Source organism: Sus scrofa, chromosome 14, assembly GCF_000003025.6.
Source record: "Sus scrofa isolate TJ Tabasco breed Duroc chromosome 14, Sscrofa11.1, whole genome shotgun sequence".
Taxonomy (NCBI): domain Eukaryota; kingdom Metazoa; phylum Chordata; class Mammalia; order Artiodactyla; family Suidae; genus Sus; species Sus scrofa.
In genome coordinates this window covers 90,175,738-90,191,964 of record NC_010456.5, presented here as the reverse complement: position 1 = coordinate 90,191,964, position 16,227 = coordinate 90,175,738, and the positions used below count along the sequence as shown (strand labels likewise).

At 42.7% G+C, this 16,227-nt stretch overlaps 1 protein-coding gene across 1 annotated transcript; it reads right to left on the bottom strand.

Annotated features, from left to right (window-relative positions):
- C14H10orf53 (chromosome 14 C10orf53 homolog) lies at positions 5,289–14,524 on the bottom strand. Its single transcript, XM_001926271.3, has 3 exons — positions 14,428–14,524; positions 6,312–6,431; positions 5,289–5,353 (listed from the first exon to the last, which is right to left on the bottom strand). Exons 1-3 carry the CDS (start codon positions 14,522–14,524, stop codon positions 5,289–5,291), a joined length of 282 nt encoding a protein of 93 aa, XP_001926306.1.

Sequence of the window (16,227 nt, the reverse complement as noted above, 5' to 3'; positions counted from 1 at the left end):
GGGACTGAACCCACACCACAGCAATAACCAGAGCCAATGCAGTGGCAACATCAGATCCTTAACCAGCTGAGCCACCAGGGAACTCCTAACGACATTTTTAGAAGGAGCACTCTTCTTGATTTGAAAACCCTTTTATCAAACCCTACATTCCCCTGCTTTCAATTCAGATTTCTATTCAATTTTTTTACTACAATAGCTTGTTTCTATTTCAATATAAACTTTATAATCAATTTCCCTAAAAGACTCTGTTAACATTTTAATTGGGCTAACATTACATTTTTAGATTAACTTAGGAGAGTTGATATTTTGAAATGAGCCTGCCTGAGTATCTAGGAGGAGGAAGGAAATACTGAGAGAAAGGCTTTTAAACTACCTAGAAACGTTCTCAGACCTACAACACTCCGCTTGTCACAAGACCCGGCACCATAAGCCTTCGGTGATGACTGACCCCCTTTAATACATATAGGAGAGGTCCTGTGAGCATCTGATTGTGCCAGCATATGGCTGAGGCCTCTAATAGCCCCCATGAGCTGTTCTTCCCATCTTCTTTGGTAATAGGGTGTTTTAGTGCATGTTGCTGCTTGGCCAAACATCTCCATCTCCTTGTCCCTTTGGTAGTGAGGTTTGGTCATGTAAATGGAGGATCATGAGGGGTTCTGAGAATTTTTCTTAAAGGGAAGGGGCAATGCACAGGCTTCCATTGTATGAATGAACTGTCTTGCCCCGTCCTCGTTCTGGCTGCCTGCAACACAAACGTGACGGCTACGACTCCATAGCCATCATGGACCAGGAGGCTCATGCTAAGATGGTGGAGTTGGAGCTCTGGTGACTGAGAGAGGCCACAGTCTGGATACAGTCTGAAGTCCAGAGACACAGAACCAAAAGGAGATCTATATCTATATCTATATCTATATCTGTATCTATATTTACATCTATATCTGCATCTATATCTGTTTGTGTATTTATATACAGAGAGATTGATTTATTCTAAGAAATTGGCTTATGTGATTATGGAGGCTAAGTCCCGTGACTGCAGGCTGGAGACCCAGGAGAGCCAGTGGTAGAGTTGCCGTCTGAGTAGAGAAGACAGATGTCTTGGCTCAGGTCATGCAGAGAGAGTGAATTCTCCCTTACCCTGACTTTTGTTCCATTGAGGCCCTAGACCGAGGCCCACCCGAATCAGGGAGGGCAATCTGGGTCACTCAATCGAATGATTCAAGTATTAATTTCATGCACAAACACCCTCATAAACACACCCAGAGTCATGTTGAAGCAAATATCTGGGCATCCCGTGTTAAGGTGACACATGAAATTTCATCAAAACTTCCCCTGTTTAACTGGTTTCAAACACTATGCATGTTTTTTTTGTGTGTGTGTGCTTTTCTTTAATATGCTGCCAGACTTGATCCCACTCACCCAGAGCACATGGACAAAGAGCAGAGTCTTCACTGATGAGCTCAGCATGCAGAGGAGCGAAGAGAACAGCAAGCCATCATCTTCTGCGTGGAAAGCCACATGTCAGAAGCCCCTGGAGGCTGTGGCTGGTGCTATAGGCAGGAGTGAGGTGGCGGCAGGGAAGTCTTCCAGGAGGGCTTATAGGTGAGTGGGACCCTGAAAGCTGAGGAGGAGCTCGTCTGCCAGGGAACCCAACACGAGCATTCCAGGGAGTAAAAACAGCACAAGAAAAGCAGCAAAAAGGGAGGCATGGTTTGCGTGGAGGAACTGTGAGAAGTTTGAGGTGAGCAGATTGCCTTGGGTGTAGGATAAGGTCTAGGTCAGTGGTAGGACTTAAAAGGCATGAAAAACCGTAACAAATCTGGGGACCAACTTGTACCATAATAGTTACCGTTGCTCAGAAATACACACCTAAGCTTAAAATCAATGTCAAAAAAGAAGCACTTAATAAAAAATCATAGCCATGGTTCTCAGCCTAGGTTTCCCGGTTCAAAACATACTTAGATCAGTAACAATGGTTTACTTAGCCGTAGGCTTGCTCCCCTAGGGAGGGGCAATATAGCATCTCAATCTACAGAAGGTGTATGCAGGACGAACAGAGCCAAAATTTGATCCTCGAGGAGGTGTGCCCGCCCTGCCACTCATGGCCGGAACCTACTCACTCTGCCAAGTGGGAATACCTGCACTGGTTTTTATCCAAAGTAAAAGACCTTATCATGTAAAGGTGGGGCTTTATGAAAAAGATACATATAGAAAGGCACATAATTTTTATATGTGTAGCCCAAATGCTACCTGGGTCTTCTTGGCTCACGAGTACAAAGAGAAAGATGAGCAATAGAAGTCCAAGTTTGTTCAGAAGTGTCTTCCAGCGTGGATGAGGACAAGTCCAGATCCTTCTCATCTGGACAGGAGTGGTGGGGGAGGGGCACCATGGGCGTGATAAAAAAAAAAAAAAAAAAAAAACCTAGATGAAAAAAGCTAAAGCCCAAATTACTTTAAAAAACTGAGATAGTGCTATGCTTCTAATTTTATTCTTTTTTTTTTTTGGCTTTTTTTTTTTAGGGCCACCCCCGCGGCATATGGAGGTTCCCAGGCTAGGGGTGGAATGGGAGCTGCAGCTGCTGTCCTACACCACAGCCACAGCAATGCAGGATCTGAGCCGAGTCTATGACATATACCACAGTTCACGGCAACGCTGGATGCTTAACCCACTAAGCAAGGCCAGGGATCGAACCTGCAACCTCATGGTTCCTAGTCAGATTCCTTTCCTCTGCGCCATGAGGGGAACTCCTTCTAATTTTATTCTGAAAAGACACTTTCTTTACACGTTTCAATAAGAAAGAAATGGATTTGACATCTTACAAAACTTAAATGTGATTTCATTAAGTGGCATTTTAAAAGCATTAAAAGGCATCCAAATGTCTAGCTTGTTGAAGCATGGAGTACTTTTTGCCTTCAACTGGGAGCAAGCCACTTTTCCTGTTTCTCTGCAGGGAGATGTATGATTAAGAAGATGTAAGACAGAGGGAGGCGGAGGAGAAGAATGAGAGCACATTTCTTTATTCCAAAAAGTGATTACTTTGTTTCCAAAGAGAGAGCCCTTCTTAATCAATGACATAGAAGGGCTAGGATATATAGACAGATGACCTCCATGCTAAATTCTTGATTTTATCTTAAATATTTATTTGAAAAGTAACCCTCCTACTCTGGACACACACACACACACACCACACACACACACACACACACACGCAAAGTGAAAATCAATATTATCACTGAAAACATTTATAAAAAGGAAGAAATGATAGTCCTGCAGACCCCCTCCCTCCACCCACCCCACCTACCTTGCCAAGCCTACCACCCAGATATAATGCTGTGACTTTTTCCAGTAATGCTGATTCACACATCACGTAACTCTGATCTACACTGGATCCCTGGACACAGGCACCTCCCAGAAGCATTCTGTGCTTGGTTTTTCCTTAGACTTGTGTGCAGTCTCACCTTACCAAACCATTTTGCTCTAGTCTTGGGAGTAAGGAGAGCAGGTTGCGTGCAGGGGTGCTGCTCCAAGGGCACAATACAAGCCAGGGTGGAGGGTGCGTGGGAGAAGGCGAGGTAGCTGCAGGCTGGACCCCTTGCACCAGTTAACATCAGAGTTGTGGAGCCTGAGGAGCTGAAGTTACCATAGTGAATGCAGATGGAATGCCTGCAATTTTATTTCCCTGCAGAAAAAGTTTTGGTAGTGAAAGTAGAAATCACCATTCAAGCAGGAAGAAATATCCTGATTAGAGATAGAATGCTTAGACAAGTCAGCAAATGTTTTAGTTACATGGCAAGAGGCTCAACATAAAATGTTAAGTTTTTTAAAAAGATATTTAAGTGGGTATATATGGGATGATCCCACATTGGTGAAATCCATTTCTGTATGTCTAGTTCTTTATGAACATTCAAACATAAATCAAAGAAGCCCTAATTGGAATAAATCAAAATATTATTAAATCTATACTTAGCCTTACTTGTATTTTTTTTTCATTTTACTGTAATGAAAGTTTATTTCTTTTGATCATGAGATGTTTATTCGAAAATAAATAATAATTTAAAATGGTCTTTGAGAAGAAGGAATAAATCCAGGGTTACTAAAGACGTGTGAAAATAGGCACTAGACGCCAGGAGGAAGACTTGTTTTTAGCCTTAGGTTCTCAGTAAAGATGATCAAATATTTCCAAGGTCCTAAGTGATTAATAACCTCTGAATGAAGCTTGGACTGAAAATGAAAATTATATCCCCTATTTCATCATGTGCGAGAAGGAACCTGTACAAGGGATTTCATCAAGAGTCCCAGATGCCTTTAAGTTCTGGAGCTCAGGGGATGCGCCCCAGGTGTGGCAGGGCTCCAGGGAGCAGGGGCCGCGCCCAGAGTCTTCTGTGAAGGTGTCCATCTTTCTTCTGCGATGCCTTCTTACCATGACCTCACGTTAAACGTCATTAGATCAATATCTGCTTTCTTCTCCTTTCCTTTACAGCTAAGAATACAGACTACAGCTTGGTGCGTAAGGCCTGAAAGTATAAGGAATATTTTGACATGGCTGAGTTTGGCGCTGACCATGACTAAGACCCTTCTTTAGCTTTGCCAGCTGTGTTTTCCTCCAGAGGGACAGGGGGCCACTTTCCTCTTCTGCCCTGGCCTCTTTTGGGTCCTCTTCAGACCAGCCTGTTGGACTGGCTAAGGCAAAAGAAGGCAGATCATTTTCTTGTTTTAAAGGAGAATAATTGAATATTTGCCTTTAGGAAATTGTACATGAACACATTAAATAGTATTCTACAGGGAGCAAGAAAAAGAGAAAAAAACTGTAGGAATAGGCAGGTTTCCAAATATTGACATTAACTTTTGGTTCAGATTTTCAAAGCCCACTCTTCTCCCTCCCACCATCCCCCTCCTATCTTTAATTTTACCTCTTCCTAGCCCTTCTTCCGCTTACTCTAGAGTGGAATCTCTGACGCTTCTGGCAACTTTGTGTTATTAGGAAGGGATAGCGCTTTGTCTTTAGATTGCATTTTATTATTTCCTTCAGCTCACTGTGTACCTGATATTGGAGGGCTCTCCCTGTGGGTTAAGACTGAGAGATGCTGCAAATGGTATGTTTTTATTATCTTTGTGGGTCCCATTTCCTTGCTGCCAGGTGAGAAACTTATGTTGTGCAGGCCGAAGGACAGGTTGGTGTTGCTTGTCTGAGCCCAGCGCTCATGGCCCGGAATGACAGCTGTTGCTTGCACTGCAGAATGGCCAGAGGCAGCTGCTGTTCTGTTGACTTGAGATGCCTGTTCTGATGAGATCAGTAGGCGTTTAATACAGCTATTCTGGCCTCTTTGCACAGTGGGTCTAGTTTACCATCACCTCCTAGGGAAATAAATAATAATTATATTTTGGTTAGCTTGATATACAATGTCATGTCGTATAAGACATATATACAGCTTCCACTGGGAGAGTATTTCCAAAGGTCCCAGGTGTGTGAATCTAACTAGCCTTTCATAGAGTATTAGTGGATTGGGAATGCTTTTCTTTTCTTTCTTTTTTATTGTGTTTTTCTTTTTTTTTTTTTTCTTTTGTCTTTTTAGGGCCACACCTGTGGCATATGGAAGTTCCCAGGCTAAGGGTTGAATCAGAGCTGTAGCCACCGGCTAAAGCAATGCGGGATCTGAGCCACATCTTCGACCTACACCACAGCTCACCGAAACACCGGATCCTTAACCCATTGAGTGAGGCCTGGAATCGAACCCACATCCTCATGGATACCAGTTGGATTTGTTACCGCTGAGCCACTGTGGGAACTCTGGATTGGGAATGCTTTACTTTGAGCAGAGTAAATACATGCATTATGCCAGCCTGCCAGGCCAGAAGCTCTCTGGGGCAAGGAATCCTTAGAATGTAGCTGATGGTGCCACGGACTGCTGGCATATAGACTCTTAATTTTCTTAGCCAGCCTAGATAGATTAATCAAATGGAAAAAACCATTTTGAGGTCACATAATAATAAAACACATGTCATTAAAATGAAAAACAAAACCTATTACCCATAAATTTGCATAATCCCATTTGAAGTCTAAAGCTAAAACGTCATTTTCTTTCCATCCCTCCTCTGTTTTCAAGTGCTCTGGGAAGAAGCCCAGGGCATCGAACACTTTACTGTGTGTGGTTTACAATGACCACATCCATGTGTCACAGAAAGCGGGGCTTTGAGTAAGAAGTTAAAACTTAGAAAGAAACCCAGTTTGAATCTGGGCAGGACACATGGACCACTCCAAATAGAAAAGGAAATGCCCCAGAGAAGACAAAAGAGTGCTGGTGGAGGGACTTACCAAACTCCAAGTCTTTGATGTTGCAGTGAAAGATAATTTCTCCATTCACCATGAGCTCCACCACATTCCAGTCTTCTATCTTCTCTACGATGACCTGGTGTCCATCTTCAGCCAACACAGCTGGAAAAGATGGCAAAGGAGGTGGGTGCCATGGGGACAGATGAGCCCAATCTGTAGAGGTCTTCATGGATGGCAGCAGCTGGTCTGCTCCCCAGTCGCTCATGGCTATAACTCAACAACCCAGTGGGCACCCACATGGTACTGGCCCCAGTGGCCTCCCCTTTGCTGGGAAGCACAGCCAGAGGTCTGAGAAATTCCAAGTTTGGTTGCAATTTTCCCCAGAACCATATGAGATGTAAAAATATGAGTTTTCCCTAGGAAGAATTTTTGAACCTTTCTTGCAGAGATGATACTCAGTGTGGAGGAGATCTTACCCTGCTGATGGAAATATACATCAGTCAACTTTCTGGTGGGCAATTTGGTGGTACATGCCAAGACCTCGAATGCCTTATGAAAATTAGAGTTAAAAATGATTCTAATCTCTGGCCCAGGAAATTGCACTTATGAGAAAGCTCCCTAAGGAAAAATCGGAAATACAGGTAGCCTTTTGCAACAAGATATTCCTCCCTATGGCATTATAATAGTAAAATACTGTGAATAACTTAGATGCCTAATAATGAGAGGATGATCAAGTAGATGGTGGCAAATAGATATGATGAGATTTTTCTGGAAATTTCAAAAAATGTTTATGAATTTTTAATAGCAAGAAAAATATCTGTAAGCAAAAATCAGGGTATATATAATGTATTAATACATGCATTCAATACTAGTTAAAGTATGTCTATGTAATAGGAAAAAGAAAACATCTGGTAGTTATCTCTCTGTGGTGAGATTATGAGAAGTTAAAAAAAATTCTTTTAGAAGATGTGGTACACACACACACACACTGGAATACTATTGAGCCATAAAAAAGAATACGTGCAGCAATATGGATGGACTTGGAGGCATTCTGCTAAGTGAAACAAGCCAGACAGAGAAAGACAAATACTGTATGATATCACTTATATGTGAAATCTAAAAATACAGTGAAAGCATGAATATAACAAAAAGGAAGCAGGCTGAGAGATATAGAGAACAAACTAGTGGTTACCAGTGGGGAGGGAGGCGGGGCAATATAAGGGTGAGGCAGTGGGAGGTACAAAGTATTGGGTGTAAGATAGGCTCAAGGATATGTTGTACATGAGGAAGAATACGGCCAATATTTTATAAGAACTGTACGTGGAGGGTAACTTTTAAAAATTATGTAATTATATAAATGTTATAATTATATAAAAGTTTTAAAAATTCTTTTAGCACATTTCATATTTTTTATAATAATCAGAAAAAATTTTTTTAAAAAGCTAATGAACTAAATTTTTATTCTTTACCTTGGGAATCCACATTTTGGTTATGACTTACATTCTACGGCTCCTTCTCTAGAGATCAGCTATGGAAAAATTGTTAGATTTATTCTCTATTGTGGAAATGCAAGAGTTTGTGGGTTTAGGAGAAATGATGTTCATGGAATAGCCTGTAGCTCTATTTCTCCCCAAGTTTCTGGATATGTTCACCCTACAGCATCAGTGTTAGAGGTAGTGCACTAAATCACCACCTGTGGCAATCTTCATATGTCGGTGAGAACTTGGGTTAGGATGGAAAGAGAAAACAGGTGGGAGTATGTTTTTTTAAAGTTTTAGCATTTCAATCAGTCCTATGTGGAGAAAAGCAAACACCTATGTCAGTTAATTGCAATTAATTACAGAGACAATTGCTATTTCGAAATGTTGGCTTGTCCACTTCTTCATCCTTCAATCAGTTCAAGAACATCCAGCCCCAACTGTGAACATTTTAATTGCGTGATTTTGATTTCACTTCTGGAAAGGAACTTCAGAAAGCAACTCAGCGAGGATCTCCATTAACAAGATAGCGCTCCTTGGGCACCCAGTGGTGGCCCTAATTGTCCTTGCAGCAGCTAACACCTCTCTCTACAGAACACCCGCATCTTTTTCTTTGGCATATTTATGTTACTGTATCCTATTTAAGTGTATTGTTCTTCAGCATCTTTGGAGGAAGACACTCAGTTTAGACCAAGGACTTGTTTAAATGAAGCAGTCCACCCAGTTTGGAATGGCCAGTGGATCCTTTAGGAGCCATAAAGGCAGTCCATGGGCAGAGTCATATAGTTAGTTCCCCAGCAGCGTACCCATAGGAGAGAGGAGGTAAAGCAGCAGAAGGAAAAGCTGCCAGTTGGTAGGTAGGAGGCAATTTGGCCTCTATGACCTTGGCTTTGCATTTTCTGAAGATGCTCCTGGGACATGTACTCCAATCTGATGGAGAGAAATAAGGAGCAAAACATCTCCACCCCTACCTTACACCCCACCTCTGTGGGTAAGGTGCTACCTCTATCCTAGTAATATTCAACACCAACTCTCTAAGTCTTGGGGATTCTGGAGCCAAGGGGGTCCAGGTTCTGGGCCTGGTCCCTGTGACTAAGTGTAAGTGGGGAGGGGCTCTGCAGGAGGAAACCCCAAGAGGTTGTGCACTCTATAGCTTGCCATGGCCCTTTCCCTGCAGGGCCCATTTGATTGAGCTTCACATAGCATTTGCCTTTGGGTTTGTTTTATGAGAACAGCAGCACTCTTTTATAGCAAGGTGTACCTAAGAAATAGGGTTCGATCTACTGAATGACCCACCCTATGGAGGTTGGGGGGTGCAGGATGGTGGGAATCTGCCTCATTATCTAAGCAAATGAAGCCCCACAGGAAGAAATCCTCTGAACTGAGCATGTCATTCCTCACTTGACCACAATCCATGCCTCCCTCCTCCACCCCCATGCCTGGTGTTAATCCAGTTGGTTGAATAAACCAACTAATAACGGGCATCTCCAGTGACTCTTTTGCATCTGGAGTGACCTAAATCTGATTCTTATTAAAGCAAATAGCTACTTCCAGGTTTACATCATTTATTCACCCTCGGGATGCCTGTCCCCTTCTCACTAGTTCAAGATGTGTTAAGCCCAGCTGTAGGGCGGTCTGTGTAGGCTTAAGGGATCAAACTCAGAGAAGTTTGCAGAATTCCTGCAGCTCATCCAAATGCCACCTCTCTACATGGAGGACCCATTTTTTTCCTATGAGCTGCTATGGGTTGTCTATTCAAAGAAAGGTCAGATAAATATACTCCATGCAACAAAGTCTTTGCAAAGGCAGTGGCTAAACTCCAGCATAAATCAACCAGAAGCTGTAAAGCCACCCGCAGAAAGCCTGCCTCTTTGAAGTGGCACCTCATTCTTCAAGGGGGATCTGGGTGAATTGGAGGGACATGGAAAAGCTTCCCTCTTCTCAGTACTGGCGGAACTGTGCACCATCTGCAAATGATTTACAAGCTGCTGGTTAGGAAGTCAAGGCAAATAGACAGGCCTCTCCCTGATGATCTAATGGTGGGCAACTAGTGCATGGCCAGGGATAGGAGGATGGCACACATAGCACCTTAGCTAAATAAGGATGGGTTCTATTCTTACGAGTCTTTTCCTTTTTAGCAGGTCAATTGGCAGACTTAAGTACAGCAGGCAAGGAGCAGCCATGGCGAGGGAAATTAATTAGCATTTTTTGTTAAGCATAGTTCGTTTAGTTTCATCAGTATTGAGGCCATAGACATTTTTGCTGAGCTATTATAATTCATGAGTAATAAAGAAAGATTGCTTAAGGCATGGTAAGTTCAGGAGAGATCAGGCACATTTCCAAAACCAGCAGGACTTCGGGAAATGATAAAGGGCTATTATTTTTAAAGAAACACACAGAACTCAGAGGCAGATTTTATAGATGAGGGTCTGCAAATGCACCCCTGTGCTCAGTGGGATGTGAGTGTTAGGTCTAAAGGGATGGGTAGAGTGTTGGACAGAGAAAGAGGGGCAGATGCTCCCTGCTTTGCTTCTGTTAACACCCTGGTGTTTGTCACTGGCCCTCAGTAATGTTGGCTGCCAGTATTATATGAATTATCATCACAAATTATCATTAAAGCTAACTTTCAAAATCAACCACCTGCTGGTACCTTGCCATACTCAAGTCTCCTTCAACCATAAAAATGCTCTCCTTGATCTCAAAAATACTCCTCCCCAGCCCCTACTGTGGAAAGAGCTGCCTGGGCTCTTTGTTTCCTCATCTTTACCCATTCCCTTCCCCCTGCAGTTGGAGCTTGAGCCCAACCTCTTCTGAACCTGTGCCCCTCAAGGCAAAGGCCCATCAGCACATCCAATGGCTCACTCAGTTCTCCTCCAATCTCAGCAGATGGCAGGCTGACATATCTCTTTTGCTTCTTACAATACTTGTGCTGGTAAGAGAAAATATTTTAAACTCTAAAATTTTTATCAGATTAAAAATGTAATATAGACCAATGGTTTAAAAAAAAACTTAAATTATAGAAAAGTAAAAGACAAAAATTTTAAAATCCCTATAATTCTTCCCCTGCCCCATCCTTTGTCTTTTTCAATGGAAGTGGGCTCAAAGTGTACAAATTCAGGAAAATGCCTTTAACACTATATTGTGGTGATCCAGCCCTGTCAGTATACACATATTTGCCATGTTGCATTTCATGTGACAGATGCAACACATTTTTCTGGTTGTTTCTAGTTTTTCACAATGATCAAGGAATGCTGAAAACCTTCATGGGCATGCTTCCATGTACATGTGCACATTTTTATATATATAAGAAACTGAGAAATAGACTAGCAGGATCCTACAGTATATGGTTAAATTTAAGACACAGTCAAATTGCCCTCCAAAGTTACTGTGCCAACTTTCCCTCCCATCACATCCTTGAGAATATTCCTTTTCTATGTCCTTCTTCAACCACACATCATCTTTTTCTAGATAATGCCTGCTAACAGTTTGGTGCCCATCAGTCATTTTCTTCTTGAAATTCCCATCTCTGTTGCCTCCTGTGTCTCTCACAGGGACCACTGCCTCTGTCCTGTGGTCTTTCCAGTTCTGATTTTCTTTCTTCCTCCACAGTCTCACCGACTGTGGTTCCAGCATTCAGTGCCATGCAGGTTCATTTTAATTAATATTTATTGATCTTTAAGATATGCAGGCACTATCCCAGACTCCAGAACACAGCAGAGAACAGACAAGAATCCCTGCTCCTCTGAAGCATTAGGATGGTAGGAGAGAAGGATAACAAGATAAAGAGTTGAAATATATATTATGTTGGGTACCAATGAGCACTGGGAAGAAATAAAAGAGGAGGAAGAGAGATGATAAGGAAGAATGAGGCACAGGGAAGTGCTGACATTGTCAGTGGGGATGCTCAAGGAAGACCTATCTATGTAGGTGACTTTTGAGAAAGACCTGCAGGCTGGAGAGTGAAGAGTAAAGACTCTGCAGGAGTCTGGGGAAGGAGCATCCCAAGCAGAGCAACTTCCAAGCTCTTCCAAGATGAAAGTGGGCCAGGAGTATTCAAGCTCAGACAGGAGGCCAGTGTGGCTGGAGCAGAGCGAGTGAGGGGAGAGGGGAAGCATCAATGGGAGGAAATGAGGTCCAGGAGGTCATTAGGAGCCTGGCAGGCCACTGTAAGCCTTTGGCTTCTAACTTGAGTCAGCTAGGAATGTTCTCAGAGGCAAGGGCCAGGCTCTAACTCAGGTTTAATGGTATCACCTGCTTTGATGCTGAGGACAGACTGAAGGGGACAAGGTGGCTGCAGGGAGCTCATTGAGAACGCCAGGGGAGTCGATCGAGACAGGGGATGACTGACTTGGACAAAGAGGCGGAGGGTGGTGGTAGGAAGGATAAGACGTGGTTGAATTCCTCTGAGAAGCTGTGAAGATAGAGCCTACAGAATGTCCTGCTAGGACTATATGGGGGTGTGAGCGAAAGAGAGTAGGAAAAGATGCCTGCAAGGCTTTTAGCTTGAGTAAGTGAAATAATGGTGCTGCTATGAACTGAGATGAAAAGAGTGCAGGAGGGACTGATGAGTATTTGGAGGCTGGTTTAGAAACTTTGGACATAAAGTTCTGAGATGCCTACTAAGCCTCCCAGTGACAGTGAGAGGTCCTGATTACAGATGGATGATTTGAGAATCTTTTCTCGCATTCTGTAGATTGTCGTTTCATTTTCTTAGTAGTGAGCTTTGATGCACAAAAGTTTTTAATTTTGATGAACTTTTCTGCTTTTTCTTTTGTTACCTATGCTTTTGGTATTTAAGAAATACTTGCCAAATCTAAGGTCATTCAGATTTACCCCTATGTTTTCTTCTAAGAGTTTTATAGTCTCTAAGTTTAGACCTTTGATCCATTTTGAGTTAAATTTTTATATCATTCAAAAGATATTCATATGGATATCCAGTTTTCCCAGGACAGTTTGTTAAAGAGACATCAAATAGTTGCCCATTGAATAGTTGTGGCTTTCATTACAGAAATCAATTGACTATTAATATGAATGTTTACTTCTGAAGTCTCAAAGCTAGTCCATTGGTCTATATATTTATCCTCATTACAAACCATACTGCTTTGATAACTGTAACTTTGAGTAAGTTATGAAAGCAGCAAATGTGATACCTTCAATTTGTTCTTTCTCAAGATCATTGGGTTAGGCTCGGTCCCTTGAAATTACCTATGAATTTTAGGATGAGTTTTTCCGTTTTTGCAAAAAACAAAGCAAAACCCCATTGAGATTTTGATAGGAATTGCATTGAACCTGTATATTGCTTTGGGAAGTATTGTCATCTTAACAATATTAAGACTTTAATCCATGCACATGGTATAATTTCCCATTTACTTAGGTCTTTTTAAATTTCTTTTAGCAATTATTACAATTTTCAGTGTGGAAGATTTATACCTCTTTGGTTAAATCTGTTCACATATGTTTTGTTCTTTTAGATGCTATTGTAATTGTTAATTTCCTTTCATGTTGTTCATTGCTAGTGTGTAGAATTACAACTCATTTTTGTGTATTGATTTTGTATCCTTAACCTGTGCTGATTTTGTGTATTAGCTCAATGGTTTTGTGGACTCTAGGGTTTTCTAGCCGGACATTGCCTAGATCTGGAGGACACCCTCCTGACCCTCACCTCCCATCTCCATCCTCTCAAGGAGTACCATTACTTTTACTTTAATCGACCACCCCTTTATGGCTCTCCTGGTCCAAACAACTCTCACCTCTCCCCTGGGCCACCCCAGCAGCCCCTTGATTTATCTCCCTGCTTCCATTCTTGTTCCTCTCTAGACTGCTCTACTCACAGCAGCCAAAGATTCATTCCCCTGCCTAAAACTATATGGCCTCTAGAATCTGGCCCCTGTCCACCTCTCCAGCCTCATCCTCCCATCAATTCAACAAGGTCATCTGTTCACGCTTCCAGCCTTTGCAGATATTAGTCTCACTGCCTGGAAAACTCTTTCTTCCCTTTACCTAGTTAGTTTGTCCTTATTCTTTTTTTTTTTTTTTTCTTTAAAGCTCAACTCAAATGTAATTCAGGCCAGTAAACCTTTCCAAATATCTCTCCTCTCCCCTCCAGTTACAGCCAGTGATAGGTCCCACTATGATTATGTTCCTCTGTCAGAGTGTTGGCACATTGTCAATGAGTAGTCAACAATGAGAAGGTCACTTCAAGGACATATATCTTCTTCCAGTGTGTCCCCCAGTACCTGGAAGAAGGTTTAATACATATTAGGGGCTCAACAAGGGTTTGTTGCATGAATGAGTGATCAAGTGACAGACTCTCCACCATTTTCCAGCCATATGACTTTGGAAAAGTCACTTAATATTTCTGATCCTCATTCTCTCGACGTGTAAAGCAGGGTATACAATCCTTTATAGCTGAGTAATTCACACACACTACCCAGCACCCGGTGGGCTCATACTGCATGTTTGTTCCTACTCTAATACTGAGGCGGCAGAAACCGGAGGAAGAGCTGAATCATCCTGGGGCGGTAGGGGCTCAGGGAAGACTTTCCAGAGGATGTAGCACTTGGTCTGGGTCTGCGGAAGGATGGAAATCTAGGCAGAGGGCACAGCCTGCACAGATGCCCAGAAACTGGGGTGCTCCTGGACCCACACACTGGGTGGCCCTTCTATGCTCAGCTGCTTACCTAGCAGGCCCTCCAGGCGGTAAGTGCGGTGCTCCACCGGCAGGCCGACTGAGCTATATGGCCCATAGCGCAGGACCACCAAGGCATTCTTAGGCATGGCCAGGATGCCTGCCCGGGCTTCAGCACAATAAACATTGCTAGGCAACTGCTTTGTAGGCCCTTGGGTGGGGGGGGGGTGGCACGTGGGTGGGCGGGGCCACAGAGTGTGGGGTGGAACTCGAGGATCCTCTGCACCCCAAGTCCTCTGCCTGGCACGAAGACTGGGGATGAGGAATCTCCTTGGATGTCTGAACCAACTCCTGTTTGCCCACCACTAGGGTGTAAAAAAGGTGCAGTGGTGGTTGGAGTTTACTTGCTGCGGTGACCCTCACAGCCCCGCAAATACAGATGCTCAACCTGGTACTGCAAATGTTAATAATAAATGACGACAATAGCCAATTTTTACAGCTAGTTGCAGAAAGGATGTTGCAGAAAGCTAAGCACTTTCCATGTTATCTCATTTAATAATTTCACCATTCTTAGGAAGTAGGTTGAGTTTTAGAGAGGCCAAGTAACCTTCCCAGGCAAGTCAGGCCTGCAGCAGGGATTGAAACCTTTGTGAGGCGTGTAAGGATGTCTTTTTTTTCTATCTTGCTGGGGATTTGTTGGGATTCTTAAAACTGAATTTAAATCCTTTACCTATTTTTGCAAAATTTTCAAGCCATTATCTCTTCACACATATGCTTCTGTCCAATTTTCTCTTTTTTCAGGGACTTGAGTTAAATGTTAGACCTCTCCCTGTAGTCTCACTGTATTCCCTCTGTATCTTCTCACTGTCACACTCTTTTCTTTCCATTTTCTTTTTCTTTCTTCCAGGCTTCTTTTGGGATAATATGTATGCACGTATTCATTCATTCTTTTTTTTTTTTTTTGGCCATGCCTGTGGCATGCAGAAGTTCCCAGGCCAGGGATTGAACCTGTCCCACAGCAGAGACCTGAGCCACAGCAGTGACAAGGCTGGGTCCTTTACCCACTAAACCACCAGGGAACTCCCCAGTTCTTTTTTTTTTTTTTTTTTTTTTGCTTTTTTAGGGCTGTACCTGTGGCATATGGAGGTGCCCAGGCCAGGGTTCGCATCAGAGCTATAGCTGACGGCTTACACCACAGCCACAAGCTGCATCTGCGACCTACACCACAGCTCACAGAAACGCTGGATTCTTAGCCCACTGAGAAAGGCCAAAGATTGAACCCAAAACCTCATGGTTCCTTGTCGGATTCATTTCTGCTGCTCCAAGACAGGAACTCTTTTTTAAGTGTAATCCAGTTTACTAATTTTCTCTGCAGTTGTGTTTTAAAGCCATCAATCTGGTTATTTAGTTTATTTATTTTTCAATTCTGGAATTTTAGTTTGGTCCCTTTTCAAATCTGCTGCGCCACTTTTTATAGAATTCAGTTTCTTGCCAAATTTTTAGGCTTGGTTTTATCTTCTTGATCATAGTAAAAATACTTATAGTTTGTGTTTGAGAATTCCACTATCTGGAGACCCGTGTGTCTGTTTCTGTGGCTATTTCTGCTAGTTGCTCTCATTTTGTCTTGTCTCCTAGAATGCTTGGTTTATTTTAATTGTGTACTGGATATTGTATTAGAAAAATTATTTGTAGGAACAATTTGAGGCCAAGAAAGATGCTATCTTCCTCTATAGAAGACTTTTTTTTCCCATTTCTTGCCAGGCCCTGGTAACACCAGCAACCCAGGATCATCTTAACACAATTTCAGGGCTTGAGATTTTCTGAGCCATCCAGATGGCCTGAAACTGGGCTG